Below are 20494 nucleotides of genomic sequence, written 5' to 3'. Positions count from 1 at the left end.
TGGACAGGATCCAATTAACCTACCAGCATGTCTTTGGAGTGTGAGAGGAAACCGGAGTACCCGGAGGAAACCCATGCAGGCACAGGGAGAACATGCAAACTCCAGGCAGGTGGTGCCATGGCTGGGATTTGAATCAATGACCCTAGTGCTGCCAGGCGGAAGTGCTAACCATTTAGCCACTGTGCTGCCCCAAACTTAATGTGCTTCTTCTTGAGCCACTCCTTTGTTGCCTTGGCCGTGTGTTTTGGGTCATTGTCATGCTGGAACACCCATTCACGACCCATTTTCAATGCCTGGGCTGAGGGAAGAAGGTTCCCACACAAGATTTGATGGTACATTGCCCCGTCCATCGTCCCTTTGATGAGGTGCAGTTGTCCTGTCCCCTTAGCAGAAAAACACCCCCAAAGCAGAATGTTTAGACCACCATGTTTGACAGTTGGGATGGTGTTTTTGGGGTCATAGGCAGCATTCCTCCTCCTCCAAATATGACGAGTTGAGTTGACGCAAAGAGCTTGATGTTGGTCTCGTCTGACCACAACACTTTCAACCAGTCCTTCTCTGCATCATTCAGATGTTTAGTGGCAAACTTCAGAAGGGCCTGGACATGTGCTTTCTTGAGCAGAGGGACCTTGCGGGCACTGCAGGATTTCAATCCTTGTCGGTGTAGTGTGTTACCAATTGTTTTCTTGGTGACTGTGGTCCCAGCTGCCTGGAGATCATTGACAAGATCCTCACGTGTAGTTCTGGGATGATTCCTCACTGTTCTCATGATCATTGACACTAAACGAGGTGAGATCTTGCATGGTGCACCAGACCTAGGCAGACTGACAGTTGTTTTGTGTTTCTTCCATTTGCAAATGATTGCACCAACTGTTGTCATCTTCTCACCAAGCTGCTTGGCAATAGTTTGGTAGCCCAGTCCAGCCTTGTGTAGGTCTGCAATCTTGTCCCTGACATCCTTGTACAGCTCTTTGGTCTTTGCCATGGTGGAGAGTTTGGAATCTGATTGTTTGATTGCTGCTGTGGACAGGTGTCTTTTATACAGGCAAAAAAATTAGATTAGCAGCACTGCTTTAAGAGACTGCTTCTAATCTCAGCTTGTTACCTGTATGAAAGACACCTGGTAGCCAGAAATCCTGCTGAATGATAGGGGATCAAATACTTATTTTCCTCATGAACATGCAAATCAGTGCATAATCTGTTAGACATGCATTTCTTTTGAATTTTTTTGCTATTCTGTCTCTCAGTGTTACAATACACCTACCATTCGATTTTTAGACTGATCATTTCTTTGTGAGTGGGCAAACATTCAAAATCAGCAGGGGATCAAATACTTATTTCCTTCACTATAGTTGGTAAGGTTGACTAAAGATGCCAGTCCATCCAGTTCAACCTGTGTGGGTGTAGGTATGTGTTAATGTCAAAAATCATATCCTTGTATACTGTGCTTGCTATGATGCCCATCTAAGAGTTTTTTTTAAAACTATCCATACTTCCTGCTGACACCACCAATTGTGGAAGTGAGTTCCACATCCTTACCTCCCTGGCAGTGAAACACCCCTTACACAGTTTAAGTTTAAACCACTTCTCCTCCATTTTCATTGAGTTACCTCGTGTCTTCTTACAATCCCTGAAACTGATTAATTTATTCCCAATGGTAGAATCACCATTAAGATATTTGTATATCGTTATTATAACTCCTCTCAAGCGTCTCTTCTCTAGGGAGAATATGTTTAATGTTTGTTAAATTTAAAGTGTTATTATAGTTTTTTCTCGGTATGTCTGTGGTCGTTGATTACACAGGTCTGCAAAAAAAAATTTTTTTCAAAAGCTGTTTTGGTTATTCCACGTAATCTTTATGTTTTTTTGTGCGCTGAATCCGAAAATGACCTCCATTTTGTCATAGGACATCACGTTTCCTGACAATTTAGGTAACTATGTTAAATAAGGCAATACCTCAAAATAAATGGAAATAGACTTATAAAATTAAAGTTTTATTAAAATTTTTTCATAAAAATCCTTTTTTGAACTGAAATGAGCTCACCTACACACACTAAACTCGATTCTTCTTCCCTGTGAGGCTCCTCTTGGTGCATTTACGCTTGTGAGTAGCATCTGGAATGTCTCTCTGAAGCATCCTACAGTAGTCTGCCATCATTGTAATGCTCCATTTTCCCTGGTATCTCCTTTCCATCTCTTTAATGTCTTGGTGGAATCGTTCACCTTGTTCCTCACTCACAGCTCCCAAATTTTCAGGAATGTAGTCAAGGTGGGACTGGAGGAAATGCACTTTCAAACTCATCAGGCAACCTAAAGCTTTAAATGCTTTCAGCATTCGTCCGACAATCTTTTTGTAGTGAGTATCTTTGTTATTGCCTAAAAATTTCTGTACGACTTCTTTAAGTGCAATCCACCCTTCTTTTTGAGGATCCGTCATGGTATTGACAAACTCTTGATCAACTATAAGCCTGCTAATGTCTGGTCTGACGAACACACCTTCCTTCAATTTTGCCTCCGACAGGCCTGGAAACTTGGTGACCAAGTATTTGAAGCATTCTCCATCTCTTGGAAGTGATTTTACGAATTGCTTCATCAATCCCAATGTTATGTGGAGAGGTGGTAGAAGAACTTTATGGGAAGGTACCAAAGTTTCTCGGAGGACATTTTTTTCACTGACTCGGCTGCCAACTCTTCTTGGTCCAGTGATTTTGTCGGTCTTGACTGTCCCATAGACACAGAAAACAAGGGTATTTGGTATCCCACCCACTGGATTCTTCAGGAAAGATTAACCCCTTCTACCATTAGAAGCACAGACTCAGGGCTGAGGCTTACACATACAGCATGCTGCTGAGGATCCCAGTAGTCAGACATGTCACTCAGAGCAGCACTTGTATTCACCCCCTTTGCAGGAGGGGGGGGGGGCAGAAATTGTTTACATGCAAATAACAACAAAGGGCCAGAATAGAACTAGGGAAATGAGGAAATATAATTTTTTTTCCCTAAAACTTGTTTAGCTTATGTATATATTGCTGACCATCAGACTTACAGTGCTATATTTTTTTTTACATAACTCAGACCCCCTTTAGGGTTTTTTTTGGCATTTTATATCTTAAATGCACTTATGTGAATTAATTAATAGTAATTTGGTTAAAAACCCATAATATAAAAAAATACCAAAAATTAAAAAAAATTGATAAATTTGAAGACAATTTTGCATTTTGTGGCAAATCGTGATGTCTAGGAGTTTTTTCAATATGTTATTTGTTTTCAGCACACGAAAATACATGGAAATTAGATGAAAATAATTAAACAGCTTTTTAATCGCAGACCTGTGTTATCTGTTCTATAAACATCTGTATAATAAGAGCCCACAGGGGTGCTAAAAAAGAGTTTTGTCCATTTCAATTCAAACCAATTTTACCTTTTCAGTCTTTTGACTTTTCCAGAACTTGATCAGCAATGTTTTGAATGTGCTGTCAATGCACCAGAATGGACAATAAAAAATACATACAGCATTTTAATCTGAGGCAACCTACCAAAACACAAGGTAGTGAGTTACTGTCCATTATGGTTCACTGCCACGCATATGCATCAGAACCCTATTAATTAGTGTGCTTGGGAAGCCATTCCAAATGAATGGCATCACGATGCAGTAATGTGAGTAACCTCAAAGCTGGAAAGTAAAGTAAGCTAAAGTTTTCCTTCATTACTAATATTATTATCATTATCATCAAACAATCAAACACAGTAAGTATGCACACTCCCTATACCTGAGGTATTTTGTTTTTAGATTATCTGACATCATATGAGGCACATGCATAAAATGCATACCCCATGCTTCAATTACTGCAAAAATATTTCATAAACCTTTGTAAAAAAGAAAGGCTATATATCTGTGTACACTGATCCTTTTGCACAATCCAATTAAATTGGCAATATGCAATAAAAACCACCCAGGACTCACAATACAATTAACTAACTACTGCTGCTGTGTAGAAGTGTTTTCCTCCTTTTTAAAAAAAGTCAAAATTGTTTTGAAAATCATTAGGAATTCTGTAACTAGTAACATCTATATGTGTCCCATCAATACAACAGCAGTAGAAACACTACATAAAAGTAACAGTGTATATGCCCAGCCCTGTCCTTCCTGTGTTTATCCAAGATTCTGTATATTAAACCATTAATCTCAATATGCTTTTTCTGCCATGAGTGTGGGGATCATTTGTTGAGTATCAGGAATGTATGCAGAGTTCTTTACTGCAGTGCATATGTGTAGGACCTCATACCTTTATAGGCTTGGAGCTTCTTTTATGCTTCTTTCGTCGAATTAATTTTTCTCTATCCTAGAAAACAAATAAGAACATTTAGACTTGTAGATCAATAATTCTAACCTTAAATATAACATCTGCTTTTACAGTTAGTACAGATGGAATGTTAGGCTACAGCCTTTTGCTTTGGGATTGGTACAGACTCCGAATACCTTTATACATTGGCATACTACTTTGCCATAGCTGGAAGATTTCTGCCTTTAAGCAACTACTGGTGGAAACGGCTAATAATCCTCTTTATATGCCCTAAAATGTACCCATTGACATTAGATAATTGAGATTCTATCATGACTGAGCCTCTAGGTATTTTGGGTCTTAGCAAGCACCTTTGGAAACCAAGGAAAGAAAAGCCTACTGGCCATGATTCATTTCTCTGACAACAGGTTATTTTCGAGCAACAAAAAATCAACACAACAACATACACAGGAAAAGCAGCGCTCGACCATCCAGGCTGTCAGGACTGGATTACTGGTACTCAGGTTGGAGGAACATCACAACCCACAAGTTGTCTGTCCAACATGAAGAAGTGGCTACTCAGTATCATGCAATAATGTGAATACATAATAAAATCCAGTGGAATGGCAGGCTTACATGTTTCGGCTAGAAAAGGCTTTCTAGCTGAAACATGCAAGCCTGACCTTCAATTGGATTTTTATTATGCAGCCAATAAAGTATCATTTTTGTATGATATGCAGTAATAAAGTATCATTTTTGTATGATACCAAGTAGCCGCTTCTTCTGGTTGAACATTAAATCCAGTGCTGGGACAAGGTCATCTAGCGTCCAGAGCGAAGATGCCAAACTGCACCCCCACCCCCAAGATGTATGAGGAATACAGTATGTGTCAACAAAAATCTCCCGCCCAGGGGCGGACTGACCATTTGGAAACTCGGGCACTGCCCGAGGGCCCGGGGTCAGTAGGGTCCCCCATGAGATGCCCCTGGTACCTTTTTCATAGGCTTTTTTGAGTTTGGTCAAGGACACAGGGGCCCCCTATTGCCTGGGGCCCCATGAGTTGTCAGCCCGCCCTTGCTCCCGCCTCCAAAAATCAAGCATTAATCTGCACACTAACCCCATAAGTATATACTCCCTTTGCAAACCAAAATTCACCCCAAACAAAAAATCCCCCCCTTCCAGTACAAAACCGTTCCCCATCCCCCTCTCAGCAGAAATCTTCTACCTCCCCTGCTAGCACAAATCCAGACTCTCCTTCCCAAAATCACCCATCCTAGCAAAAACCATCAACCCCCCCCCCCTTCGAATTTCCCTATGAGCACAAATCCTGCCCTCCATCGTCTTATCATAACCCCCCCAAGTTTGCCCAAAAGCACAAATCCTCCACAAAGCACAAATCCCCCCATCACAAACTTCCCCTCCCAATTTTCCCCACGAGCACAAATCTTTCCCTTCAGCACATATCCCCCCTCCCACAAATTTCCCCTCCTAGCACAAATCCCCTCCAACTCAACCCACTGCACAAATCCTCTCCCCCTGATCCCCCATCCTGGCATATATCCCCCGACACATATTCCTCCCTACCCTCAACCCCCCCACCCCCCACCTAACACTAATACTCCTCTCCTTCCCTGCAGCGTGACAGATGACTGTGTGATGTCCTTCCTTCTACACCGTGTTCCAAATTATTATGCAAATTCTATTTAAGTGTCACAAAGATTAAATATTTTGTTTTTCAGTTTAACTCATGGATGGCATTGTGTCTCAGGGCTCTCTTGATCACTGAAAACAATCTCGGACACCTGTGACAATTAGATTGGCAGGTGAGCCCAATTTAAGGAAAAACTACTAAAGGAGGGTGTTCCACATTATTAAGCAGAGCACCATTTTCAGGCAATATGGGGAAGAAAAAGGATCTCTCTGCTGCCAATAAGAGTGAAATAGTTCAATGCGTTGGACGAGGTATGAAAACATTAGATTTTTCATGAAAACTTAAGCGTGATCATCGCACTGTTAAGAGATTTGTGGCTGATTCAGAGCACAGACGGGTTCGTGCAGATAAAGGCACATTGAGGAAGATTTCTGCCAGATCCATGCATCGGATCAAGAGAGCAGCTGTTAAAATACCATTACATAGCAGCAAACAGATATTTGAAGCTGCTGGTGCCTCTGGAGTCCCACGGACATCAAGGTGTAGAGTCCTCCAGAGTCTTGCAACTGTGCATAAACCTTCTATTTGGCCACCAATAACCAATGCTCACGAGCAGAAACGGCTGCATTGGGCAGAAAAATACATGAAGACTAATTTTCAAACAGTCCTGTTTACTGATGAGTGTCGTGCAGCTCTGGATGGTCCAGATGGATAGAGTAGTGGATGGTTGGTGGACGGCCAGCCTGTTCCAACAAGGCTGCGACGTCAGCAAGGCGGTGGTGGAGTCATGTTTTGGGCCAGAATCATGGGAACAGAGCTGGTCAGCCCCTTTAGGGGCCCCGAAGGTGTAAAGATGACCTCGGCAAAGTATGTGGCGTTTATGACTGACCACTTTCTTCCCTGGTACAGAAGGAAGAACTATGCTTTCCGTAATAAAATCATCTTCATGCATGACAATGACCCATCTCATGCTGCAAATAATACCTCTGCATCAATGGCTGTTATGGGGATAAAAGGAGAGAAAGTCATGGTCTGACCTCCATCCTCCCCTGACCTCAATCCTATGGAGAACCTTTGGAGCATCCTCAAGCAAAAGATCTATGAGGGTGGAAGGCAGTTTACATCCAAACAGCAGCTCTGGGAGGCTATTCTGACATCTTGCAAACAAATTCAAGCAGAAACTGTCCAAAAACTCACAAGTTCAATGGATGCAAGACTTGTGAAGCTGCTATCAAATAAGGGATCCTATGTTAAAATGTAACGTAACCTGTTAAAATGTCTAAAAAGTTAAAATGTTGTAAAAAGTTTGATTGAAATAGCTTTTGATTTCAGTAAATATGCTGCAAACACAACAAATGACAATTTTCAGTTCTTTACAACCTATAAAGTGTTTTGAAACTTACTGTGCGTAATAATTTGGAACAGTGCATTGTAAGTTTTTTATGTTTCAAAAAAATACTGTTATCATTAGGAGGTTTGTTCAATAAAATTTGAATTGTACTCTTAATAGTTGATAACATGAAAATTATGCTGACTGTTATTTACATCAATTATTTAGGTAAATGAGAAAAATATAATTTGCATAATAATTTGGAACACGGTGTAGACTCCTCCTCATATTGACACAGTAGAGTTGAGGGGGAACCTAGGGCAAGCTTATTTTTATATTTCAATGGTTTTTATTAATTTTAAGCAGTATAAAACAAAGACAACAAAACACGCCCCCACAGGGGCTATCAATTGCACTGATAAGAAAAAACATAATAGAGAAACAGTGCTCTAACTCCAAGGCAGAAGATACGCCCACGCAGGGGCTATCAATGGCACATAAGGTACAACAACATTAACGAAACTCTGATTATAACAACTAAAGACAGCTGTCCACTGTCACCCAAAAACTAACAGAAGAAGGGAGAGAAGAGAAAAAAAAAAGGGGGGGGGCAGGGGTCCAAGAACGCCACCACCGAACGCCAATGCCAAACGCCATTACAGCCCCATACTAGCCAGAGGGAGCGTGGGAAAGGCATATTGCAACCACGGTTCCCATATTTTCAAAAATTTACGTTGGGAGTCGTTGCATATACTCGACATCTGTTCGTTGAGCATCATAGTGGTCATACGATCCCTCACCCCCTGAAGAGGGACAAACGGACTCTTCCAGGCCTGAACAATTGTTCTAGTGGCCGATAAAAACAAATAGGACGCCAACTTCTGCTGATGAGCCAAGAGGCCCGGTATAGGACAATGAAGCAAGGCATACCGAGCATCCCGGCGTATAGAGAGATGAAACAAAGTGAAAAGGAGGCCAAACACACGAGACCAAAGACGAACCAGTCTTGGGCATGACCACCAGATATGCAAGACATCGCCACGATGGCCACAACCCCGAAAACATCGATCACTACAGGCAGGGTTAGCCTGGGCCAACCGAGCCGGAACACAATACCAACGAAACAATACCTTATAGGCTGCCTCCAGTGTGGTCGTATTAAATGAGCATTTAGCAATGAGTGACCAGGCCTTATTCCAGTCCTCAGGATCCACAGCCACTCCCAGGTCGCGCTCCCACTGAACAACATATGAAAGAGAAGTATGCGACGAGCGTCTGTTCAAAGCTGCATAAAGAAGGGAGATAAGGCCCGGGGCGCCCGGACGCTGCTGGCAAAGCTGTTCAAAGGCAGATTTCTGGTATGGGAAAGCAGAAGTGCCCCGCAGCGATAGCAGCCAATGCCGCAATTGAAGGTATCGAAAAAATTCCGCCGGGTGAACGTCCCGGGACTCCCGAAGAGAATCCCAGGTGGGGAAGGACCGAAAAACAAAACAGTTTCGCACCTGCGAAAAACCATTAGCCACCCACCGAGAGAACGCCCTTGGGTGATCCAAACCCGGCGGGAAAAGAGGATTATTAACAATTGGGAGCAAAGGCAGAAAGGGTGACATCAGGCCACTGGAGTAACGTACCGAGTCCCAGACTTGTAAGCCATGGAGCAACATCGGACTCAGCGCCATAGGGCGCAGAGCAGGGGGAAGCCATAGAAGCGTCGACGGTGCGATAGGGGCACAATTAGGTAGTTCCAGCAAGACCCAGAGAGGGACGTCAGAGGAAGTGTGCAACATAGACAGCGGGGCAATCTGGCTCACCTGATAATACTTAGTTACATTAGGCACCCCAAGACCACCCTGGAGTCTATGGGCAAAGAGCGTATTTCTGGATACTCTGGGGTGCTTATTGGCCCAGATAAAATGCATAAACTTCACCTGAAGCAACCGAAGAAAATGAGGGGGAACCGGCACTGGGAGAGTGCGAAAATAATATAACAATTTCGGCAGGATGGTCATTTTCACAGAATGGACCCGCCCTATCCAAGACAGGTGCGGAAATTGCCAGGAATGCATAAGAGAAGATAGAGAGCTGAGCAATGGATAATAGTTTGCAGCAAAGAGGGAGTCATAGGTGGGGGTCAAGCGAATGCCCAAGTATTCAAGAGAAGAGGAAGCCCATTTGTAAGGGAAGTGGGATTGTAGGCGCGAAACCAAATCTGAAGCCAAAGTAATATTAAGAGCGACAGTCTTATCCAAGTTAATACAGAGACCCGAAATCAAAGAGAAGCGCTCGAGAACCCGTTGCAAATTAGGAAGCGTTGTCAGGGGGTTAGTAAGAGTCAGGAGGGCATCGTCCACAAAGAGGCTCAGCTTAAACTCCTGTCCCGCGTAGGAAACCCCAGATATATTGCAATCAGTCCGAAGCGCTAAAGCCAGCGGCTCCAGCGCCAGGACAAAGAGCGCCGGGGACAGGGGGCAACCCTGTCTCGTCTCTCGCCCAATAGGAAAGGGATCCGAGAAATACCCAGCGTATTTGACAGAGGCCAACGGAAAAGAATACAAGGCTTGGATACAAGAAAGAACAGAATCCCCAAAACCCCAACGAGACAGCACAAACCGCAGATATTCCCAGGATAGAGAATCAAAAGCTTTATATATGTCTAAGGACAGTAAGAATCCCGGGATTTTCCGCTGTTGCAGAAAATGTATAAGATGGACCACCTTACGAACGTTATCACTTGCCTTCCTCTCAGGGACGAACTCCACTTGGTCCCTGTGGACCAGGCTCCGCAAATATTTATTGATACTAGAGATGAGCGAATTATTCAAAAATTTGATTCGGCTGATTCGCCGAATTTGCGGGAGAAATTCGATTCAATGCGAATTTATTTGCCGCGAATTTAACTTATTAAAAGGGTTTCTAGGCTTCAGAGAGCCTTTATATTAGTGCAGAACACTGTACCTTTAATTTAAATGCCCTTGGAGTCTGCTGGGGAAGAGAAATAATACTGTCAGTCAGTATGACATGCAGATGAGTGCCGTCGATCTTAGAATCACCGCACACTTCACTCATTTGGGCAGTCACGGGGCATGACGAAGAAGAAGAAGAAGAAGAAGAAGAATGAGAAGAAGAATGAAAAGAAGAAGATGAAGAATGAAAAGAAGAAGAAGAAGAATGAAAAGAAGAATGAAAAGAAGAAGAAGAAGAATGAAAAGAAGAAGAAGAAGAATGAAAAGAAGAATGAGAAGAAGAATGAAAAGAAGAATGAAAATAAGAATGAGAAGAATGAAAAGAAGAAAGAAAAGAAGAAGAAGAAGAATGAAAAGAGGATTGAAAAGAAGAATGAAAAGAAGAATGAGAAGAATGAAAAGAAGAATGAAAAGAAGAAGAAGAAGAATGAAAAGAAGAAGAAGAAGAATGAAAAGAAGAATGAAAAGAAGAAGAAGAAGAATGAAAAGAAGAAGAAGAAGAATGAAAAGAAGAATGAAAAGAAGAAGAAGAAGAATGAAAAGAAGAAGAAGAATGAAAAGAAGAAGAAGAATGAAAAGAAGAAGAATGAAAAGAAGAATGAAAAGAAGAAGAAGAATGAAAAGAAGAAGAAGAAGAATGAAAAGAAGAAGAAGAATGAAAAGAAGAATGAGAAGAAGAATGAAAAGTAGAATGAAAAGAAGAATGAGAAGAATGAAAAGAAGAAGAAGAAGAATGAAAAGAAGAAGAAGAAGAAGAATGAAAAGAAGAATGAAAAGAAGAAGAAGAAGAATGAAAAGAAGAAGAAGAAGAATGAAAAGAAGAAGAATGAAAAGAAGAAGAAGAAGAATGAAAAGAAGAAGAAGAAGAATGAAAAGAAGAATGAAAAGAAGAAGAAGAATGAAAAGAAGAATGAAAAGAAGAAGAAGAAGAATGAAAAGAAGAAGAATGAAAAGAAGAATGAAAAGAAGAAGAAGAATGAAAAGAAGAAGAAGAAGAATGAAAAGAAGAATGAAAAGAAGAAGAAGAAGAAGAAGAAGAATGAAAAGAAGAAGAAGAATGAAAAGAAGAAGAATTCCAGTACAGCAAAAAGTGTATCTGCAGAGAGCTCCGCTATTTCTGACAGTTCTCTGACAGTTCCTTCACATTTACAGCGGTTGAAACATTGTATCTATTTATTTCCGAATAAAAACATCTGTATCCTAAATGGAAACAAATAGATACAATGTTTCAACCGCTGTAAATGAACTGTCAGAACTGTCAGAGAACTGTCAGAAATAGCGGAGGTCTCTGCAGTGACACTTTTGCCGGCTGATCAGGGAAAATTCGATTCGTGCATCCGAAGTTTGCTAAAATTCGGATTCGGTGCGAATCGAATTTTTCCTAATATTCGAAACGAATTCCACTTCGCCAAGTTCGATTCGCTCATCTCTAATCGATACGAGAACTAAGAATCTTGCCCAATATATTCAGGTCTTCATTAAGAAGAGAAATGGGCCGGAAGGCTTGCGGTTCCTGTACATCATCGGTCGTCTTAGGAATCATGGAGATATGCGCTCTAAGCGCGTCTGGAGAGGGCAGGGAGCCTCGTCGTAACTCATTGAAATAGGCAGCCAAGAAGGGTGCCAACAGGGCCGAGAATTTCTTATAATAGAGACCGGAGAAGCCATCAGGACCTGGAGCCGCGGTGGACCGTAAAAATTTGATGGCTTGGAGCACTTCCGGTATGGTAATACAGGCGTTGAGGGCCACCTGTGCCGCCTCAGACAATTCCGGAAGATGGAGATCTTGAAAGAATGCCTCTGCTTGAGCCACGGGGAAGGGATCTGGTTTAGTGTAGAGGCGCGAAAGGAAGTCCGAAAATCGGGAAACAATATGCTGGGGATTAGAAGTACATCCACCTGTGGGAAGCCGCAGTCGGATCGGTTTATGGGGTTTCCCCACAGAATTGAGTTTCCTGGCCAGCATCGGGCCCGGTTTATTAGCACAGGAACAAAATTTGTGTTTGGTCCAACGCAGGGCCCGCTCCGCCTCCGAAGAGGCAAGTAGGTCTAATTCTGTCGCCAGAGCGTCCCGAGCACGTTTATGGGCCGCGGACGGAGATGACTTCCAACGCGCATCCGCAGAGGCCAGGAGAGAATGAAGCTCCAAAAGTCGGCGCTCCCACTCCCGCTTCCAGATCGCCGCCAGCTGTATAACATGGCCCCGCACCGTGGCCTTATGCGCCTCCCATAAGGGCACTGCCGAAGAGACCGATCCCGAATTTTCCGTGAAGTATGTTCGTAAAAACAAATTCTATTTGTTGGCAGGTAGTCTGAGTAGTCAATAAAGAATCGTTGATGCGCCGTTCTGACCCAGAGAGGGCAAGGAGAAATACCAAGGGATCATGATCTGACCAGGGTGAGGAGGGAATAGTTATCCGCCTGACCAAGGGAAGCTGCTGAACCTGCGTGAATATATGGTCAATTCTACAAAAACTGTCATGAGGATTGGAATAGAATAGAATGTAAAGTCGCGTTCAGTTGGGTGAAGCTCCCTCCAGACATCCGCTAGCCCCGCCGTCCGCAAGAGAGAGCGCATACGTTCCTCCCGCATGAGAAGGGATCGCCCCCCGAGCGCAGTGCCTATCCAATGTGGAGTCCAAAGTAACATTTGAATCCCCCAAAACAAGGAAGAGACCCTTGGAATGTCGGGAAACAATGGTGCAAAGATGCGAAAAAAATTTATCCTGAAAACGATGAGGCACGTAATAAGAGACAAAAATAACCTCCTGGTCCCAGAGGGTGCCTTGCAGAAGCAAATACCTACCCGTGGGGTCCGCTATATTCCGAACACAGACAAAAGGAAGATTGCGTTTAAAAGCTATCAGTACACCCCGACGCTTCTCAGGAGCCGAGGCCGTGTAAAAGGTGGGATAGTGAGGCGAAAGATAACGCGGAGCGGAGGACTGAGAAAACCTGGTCTCTTGTAAACATACTATGTCAATTTGTTGCGATTTGAGGTGATGAAAAACTTTAGCCCGCTTCTGAGGCGAATTGAAGCCTTGAACATTTTGTGAATGTATTTTCAAAAGGGGCGAGGCCATGGCGGTATCAGCGCAACACGCTCAACAGAAAAAAACATAAAGCAGCTAGCAATTTCCACCCCCAATGGCGATCGGACCGTGGCGTCCCAGAACCCTGCATAAAACAAGAACAAAAAAAAAACCAGGGACAGAAATTCAGGCATGCCAATATTTTTGGCCATGACTGTATGCATGCTTACATTGTACCATGCTGGCTCAATTCATGTATGAGATATATATATTCCCTGGAATTCAGCCTTAAAATAATCACACAGTCATACAATGTACATTTACACATTTTCTATACCTGATTATCTGGCACCATTATGTACAGTACATGTTTTGAAAATGGATGACATTCTGTGTGTCAGATGTTGTTTGCGTGTATGTAACAGTGATTAATATAAAGGAAATGGATAAAATTCTGGCAAGCACTGTCACTAGCCTAAGAATAATCATAATTATAGTAAAACAACATTGCTAAATAGACCTAGGAGAGGCAAATGGCCCCTTGTCCTCCCATGCCTCTATCCCAGTTTTATTTATTTGCAATCTACCGGTAGGTTTGGAGAAAGAAAATGAGCCTAGGGGCAGAACACCCATGTCCCCTCATTTACATGAACTTGTTGTTGAACATCAAATAAAACTGCTAATATAAAGTAGGCACAAACTAAAAATTTCCCTATAGGTACACAGAAGCACTGTGTGAATATCGCCAGTTGCTGCAGGCTCTTCTAATTTAAATATGGATCAAAAGATTAATATGCAAAGAAACATTTAAAAAGAAAGCCAGTCACCGGGGAATTTTCCCAATTGCTTATCTTAGCAGTAACATTTCATTAATCCTAAGCATAATAACTCAATAATATCAATTCGAATTCACACAATGTTGCAGAATATAAAAATAAATCATAGCATTATTTTTGCATGTATTAGGGTCTACATTGAATGAATCTTTTATGGCAACAAGTCTTTCGCTTTTATGGCAATTGGTGCATGTGGACCAGGGGTGATCTGCTCCCTCAGAAGCAATTTGAATGGGTTGGAACCAGGGGCAGACTGACAATTCATGGGGCCCCCGGGCAATAGGGGATCATGGGGCCCCTGTGTCCTTGCCCAAACTCAAAAAAGCCTATGAAAAAGGTACCAGGGGCATCTCTTGGGGCCCCCTACTGACCCCCAGGCCCTCGGGCAGTTTCCAAATGGTCAGTCTGCCCCTGGTTGGAACATTTCAGTGATGTCTCATTGTTCTCCATCATTAGTCAGAGAAGCATTTTTGCCTATAGGACCTTCAAATTATATGATGTGCCTCAGAACAGAAGTGTGTGTCGGGTAAAAATAAGAGATCCTGAAATGGTAGAATAGCTTGCACATGAAAAGCTAGCTGAAGGCTGAGTGACATGGGTTTTTATTATACCAGCAATTTTAGCATTTTATGGACTAAAATGTATTTTTATCAATTAAAGGTAAAAAACTAGCCTTTTCGCTTAAACTGGAACATTACTCATAACAACTTGATAAAAAATAATGTTCTTTAGCACATTCCACAATAATAATTAAGCTGTCAAAATTAGTTTGTGCTTTAGATTGCCTCCAGCATTGCTCCTGTTTCTTCTTGCTGGAAGTTGCCATTTTGCTGAAGCCCAGAGCCCCTAAACAGCAGTAAAGCCTTGTTCACACCATACATGCAGAAAAACTGATGGAAACAGATGTGCAAATTTCACTTGCAGAGACATCAGTTTTCATGCACACTTCAATGAGTTTTATACACCTTGCAGATTCCTTCACAGAAAGAATCTGCAGGAGATACTACTGTTGTGATGTGAACAGGGAACATAGAGAACAATTGATTTTGTTATGCTCTTCCAGAATGCCTGAAGAGAAACTGAAGTCTCTATACCAAGGTGTGAATGAGCCCTAAATCATAAAGAGGAACTAAACCCATTGAGGTTTCAAAAACCAGTTACATTCCTGGAATGCCGGGATTGCTAACTAACACATTTGCTTGTGTCCTCAACTAAACCATCAAATGGTTGGTGTCATAACTGATTACATGTGCAGTACCATGGTAGTTGCAGATTAAACAAAAGAAGCTTCCTTGGCTGTAAAGGATAGGAGGGTTTAATTCCGCTGTCAGCAGATCGGTCTCTACGGATTCAGCAGTGCCTATAAATGCCTAAAAATGGAGAGCACCTGAACATGTGCAGAGTTGGTTGAGACAGTGTTATTACTGGATTTTAAACAGTATAGACACTTATTTGTAATGTTTTACATAGTTATACCTGCAAAAGGGGCCAGCATGAAGTGATCTAGCAAGACTTTAACAATATGTACCATATACTGTAAATATAGTTTCCAATACATGTATTGGTAAAATATCTTTTTTGTTATTATGTTTTATGTTGTGTGACGTTTACATGTGAGCCTATCTGAGGACAGAAAATACCAGTTTCAGGAACTTGAAACATTCTATTTGTCAACAAGAATCACCCTGATTGAATTTGATTTATTGAAAATCATTCTGACAGATCTAGAGAATGCTCCCACGTGATCTACAGGTGCCAGATTTACATTCTATTTGTCAACAAGAATCACCCTGATTGAATTTGATTTATTGAAAATCTTTCTGACAGATCTAGAGAATGCTCCCACTTGATCTACAGGTGCCAGATTTACCTGTGAATCTTACCAGGGGGATGGACCTTACGTGTCAGCAACATTTAAATGTGTCTGCTCAGGCTGATCTGCCTGGCTTACCTGTACATTGTAAACCTTTTACATGGACACTCATTGTGAACAGTAGCTGTTATGAGTGCAACCTTAACTATGGGTACTAACACCCTTCAAATACTGCGAATGTGGGCAGTTTGGACAACAGCACTAATCACTTTATGGTGTATGCCAAGGTAAAAATAAAAGAAAACATATGCAGTACATCTCTGCACATTTTCCATATATTTTAGCTTTGTAAAGAACAGAACAATACCTGATCTGCAACAAATGCACTCAGCTCTTAAGCCCTGTTGTGGGGTGAAAACATAGAGTTTTGAGGACTGAATGGTATCAGCCCGGAATAGTTTATTTTGTTAAACTATGCAACCACCCCTGAAAAAGTTAAAGAGCTTCTTTAAGATAACAGAGAAAGTGTGCACGGGACACATGAGAGTTCTAAATTTCTAAACTTGCAATTATCAAGCAGATCTAACAAATGCTTCCAATAGTATATTTTACAGACCACAAAAGAGCAAATAAGAGAAGTTTAATATTAGAGTTTACATACAAGTTAGGGGCTAAACAATGTCATACTGCAGGCTAATGTGTAACGTTCTCCTAAAATTAAAGCACATTGTCTATATACATGTAAACATTTTACTGATTGAGACTCTTTCACTAAAGGCATGCATTATATTCTATATAGGGTCATAAAGATTCAATAAAACATGTAACAATCATACAACGGTGTTAAATCCTACCCTTGTTAAATCATCGATAATGTTCTGTTGTTCTACAACTTGTAACTTCAAGAACTCGATTTCTTGTTCCTCTCCTGCTTGGTCAAGGTCATTTAAGGATCTTAACTTCTTCAGTGGAGGATGAGATGTGATTTTCTCTTTCTGAAGTAATAAAAAACACTTAGTTGCTTTTTTTACAGTGTCATATATTATAATATCAATTTATTATAGACTATTAATAAAAGCCAAGCTCTGTTATTATTTTATTTATTTTAAAGTGACAAATAAGCAAAATGTAAATATTTAAAAACTTTTTTTAATGCTGTAATTGTATTTTAAAATTTCAACATTTAACAATGTTACCCCAAGATTTCATATTCAAGTTTGTGATTTGTGCCTGCTGTACCATGTACTTGTATGAAAAAGTATCCTATTCTCTTTGTATTGCTTCCATTGTGTGAGATCCCTGGTGTTCCTGCCAGTCCCCATGCTTTCCTATTTCAAACTGACCACACTAGGCATACAAACAAATCAATATCAGTGTGGTCAGCTTTCTGGCTGTGGTAACAAGGTAAGGGTTCACATATAATTTTAATGGATGGCATTGCAGATACCACTGCTGCCTTCAGTTTTCATTGAAGAATGAAACCACCAGCTTGCATTAGTAACACAGTGATAAACAAAAACTCTGATTAGATCTCAATTGTCAGTGAGAGCCCACTCTCAGTCACAGTTAGGATTGAGCGTCACCAGCTGTGCAAGCATCTGATGTTGGCTCACAAACCATGTACCTTAATAATCATATGTCCAGCTTGGGGCATTGTGCTGGGGAACACTTACACACAGATTGCAGGTGGGAAGAGGTTAAATCCCACTTATAGTCAAACTTTTTTTGCTATAGTTTTGGATATCAATTTGAACCCATGTCAAGTTTATGTTCTTGCTCTGTTCAGTTAAGAATATTTTCTCTCAAACCTTAACTTTGTGACCACTTTGTAGTCTGTCTCTCTAACGGGTGCACAGACAACTTTAATAGTCTGAAAGAACTAATAACTCTTTTTTGTTCTAATAAAAGTTGTTCAATTGCTGTGGGTGGCTCTGTTGAACATATTCTATTTCCTGTTTCAGAGACTACTTAGTGTAGCAGTACCCCCTTTGGAGTCGCTAGAGATTTGGGTTCCCCTATAGTCCTGCACAGCCAGGAAACATGCATTTTACACAGACTTGCATCCAGAAGACAGTAGTCAGTCCTTGAGCTTGGGTTTTGTGATTTTATTAAGGGGTTTAGAACTTGAATGGGGTAAAGGGAGTCTTGGATGCCCAAGGGAACTGTAACTGAGAACAAGTCCTTTCAGACAAAAAAAATCCTCTTCTTAGAAAGCTAGCCAGCCTCTCCTGACTCTGGATAATCCTCTGACTGAAGGAATCCCTGGGCAGGGAATCCAGTGCCTGCCACTTCAGTGTAAAACAGTTCCGGGTAAGAAAGCTAATCCAGTTTTCCACTAGAGTGCCTGTTTCCCCTTAACTGGTCCAGGGTGTGTAGGTCTACTCACTCAGTCCTATGAGCTGGTGGGTTGGTAGCTGCTTCCAGGCCTTCTGCTGAACTGCTCCTTCCCTACTGCAAAGGTGGTCCTCGCTCTTGGGGCCGGTGAGGTCCTGAGCTTTCCTCTCTTTCCAGAGCCACTGCCTGGAAGTGGGCCCCTTCACAACTAGGTCCCCTTCCAGGCTCCTGCACCCCAGCCTTCTCTCTCCATCTTCCACCAGAACTCTCCTGCTGCTGAGCAGGCTCTCTCACATTTAAGGGCTGTCCTGGCCCAATGCCAAGGCTCCTGCTTGGGGATTGGCCAGTGTCCCCTAAGTGTGCAAGCCAGCTCCTCCTCACCCCTGCCCACAGCTTCTAGAATCTTCTCCAAGGTTTTAGAGCAAGGGGAGGTATCAGGGAACTGACCTGCAGAGCCTCTCAGCTCTGACCGAAATTTGACCTTATTAACATTTATACCCAGGATGCTACTCAGCCCTCTTAACTAAAACCTGAACTCTAGCTTGCCCTGGCTATTTAGAGCTGCACTACATTAGTAAGTAAGAAAAAATCTCCCCAGTAAGGAAAATTAAAGTTAATATATATAATTCCACACTGCCAGACATGTATGGGTTCTCTAACTTTGGTACCCTTCAGTCCACTTGTATCCTACTGTCAGTTAAATACCACTTTACAAGGCTAATATACTAGACAGCTCTGAATTATGTAATTCTCTAATAGAAATATACTGATCAGATTTTCTGTCTTCAGAAAAGTTGCAGTTCTTTTCTGGAAACCATTAATAACTTAATATATTGAAATACTTCCTGGAGTTTCTCTCTGTAGACACAATACACTGTAATAATAGAAGACTGCAATTTTTGTTCTTACGTTTGTACCACATCATGAACAGAAGCATCATACATTTAGTAAACATTAAAATATCAGTGTGCAAACGTGAACATTTCTTTTATTTCATATCATATTTCATCATAATAAGTATGCTGTGACGTTGCAATGCTCCCAGTGACAGAATTAAAGCAATGAACTACTGCCATATTACCACAGCATGGTACCAAAAGGGGCCAGGTTACCATAATGATTCATCATTTGTCAGATATGCCATTTTAACAGAGCCACCAGGGTTCTAAAAGTCGCTGAATATCCCTGCCTTACCAAGTATGCTATGAATAACCTACACACACATGCACTACTATAATACATCATATTACAAAGTGGGTAGTGGCAGGCAGCTAAAATTATGTTTTTTCTCATCTCAACATGTAGCTGCACTGCAGTGATGGGAATTTTTTTCCACACTATAATAGTTTTACAAATATAAAATTATTAAATTAAATACTAAAACTAAGGTGGCGTTGCAATGCAACAGAACTTCCAAAATTATCATGACATTTAGGGCCCATGGTCAGGCATAACAATGAATGCCTCTTTGCTCTCCAGGTTGCTGGAGCAGCAAAAAATGTCAAATAACAAGGTCCTGACTTCACTGTTGTTATAGGAAATATTTTGAGTTTCTGCTATTAGCAAAGAGCTCAAGCATGTGTTAGGCTGTTATTAAAAAATAGCCATGACTTTAGATTCAAATTATTACAAATTATGACTGGTTCTCTTTAAGCACGCCATATCACAACATATTTTGTGAACTTTATACTTACCATTTCTGCATTTTCCTTTGAAAGGACTTTCAGCTTCTCCTCCATACGTTGTAAAGATTGCATCAGTTCATCATTTCTTTTAGTGAGGCACTTATTCTTTTCCAGCAGAGGTTTGCATTGTTTTTCTGCTTCCCTGACTCTTCGCAGCTGGAAACAAGACATAATCAAACATAATTTCTTGAAAATGGCTTTTTTATACTGAGATTTCACTTTAGAAATGAGTAAAAATAGCCAGTTCATATTTTTTGTAATTTCCTAGCAATACAAAAGCAGGTAATATACAATCTGGGACCTGACCCAATGACAATTATTCTTTGCTCACCATGAAAACATGTCTATGCATAGCCACATTGTTTATGCTGGGAGGTGGTCATAAAGGTCAGTTTTTAAACAGCTGGTCCACTAAAAAGTAATATTTTAATCACAAGTAGAGTCTTCTAGTTGACTTCCTCATCCACTGTGTTTTATTTCTTGGAGCTCTAGTCCTGACATCTTTGTGCCATTCCTTCTGGCTCCATTCTTGCCCTACTTAGAGTTTTTGGGATTCTCTCTACCATG

General features: G+C 41.4%; 1 protein-coding gene across 2 annotated transcripts in view; it reads right to left on the bottom strand.

Annotated features, from left to right (window-relative positions):
- Positions 1-20494, bottom strand: part of JAKMIP2 (janus kinase and microtubule interacting protein 2) — a 167803-nt gene that overhangs the window by 39483 nt on the left and 107826 nt on the right. For both annotated transcript variants that reach the window (XM_089673002.1, XM_089673001.1), the window contains exons 7-9: positions 19937-20083; positions 16763-16903; positions 4287-4343 (exon numbers count right to left, since the gene is read on the bottom strand). In XM_089673002.1, coding sequence (XP_089529128.1) covers positions 4287-4343; positions 16763-16903; positions 19937-20083 — 345 coding nt within the window. The remainder of the gene's footprint in view (positions 1-4286; positions 4344-16762; positions 16904-19936; positions 20084-20494) is intronic.

Source organism: Staurois parvus, unplaced genomic scaffold (genome assembly GCF_062004578.1).
Source record: "Staurois parvus isolate SC_StPar_1 unplaced genomic scaffold, SC_StPar_1.0 ptg000133l, whole genome shotgun sequence".
NCBI lineage: Eukaryota > Metazoa > Chordata > Amphibia > Anura > Ranidae > Staurois > Staurois parvus.
The sequence above is the reverse complement of the archived record's forward strand: the minus strand, read 5'-3'. Positions and strand labels throughout refer to the sequence as shown.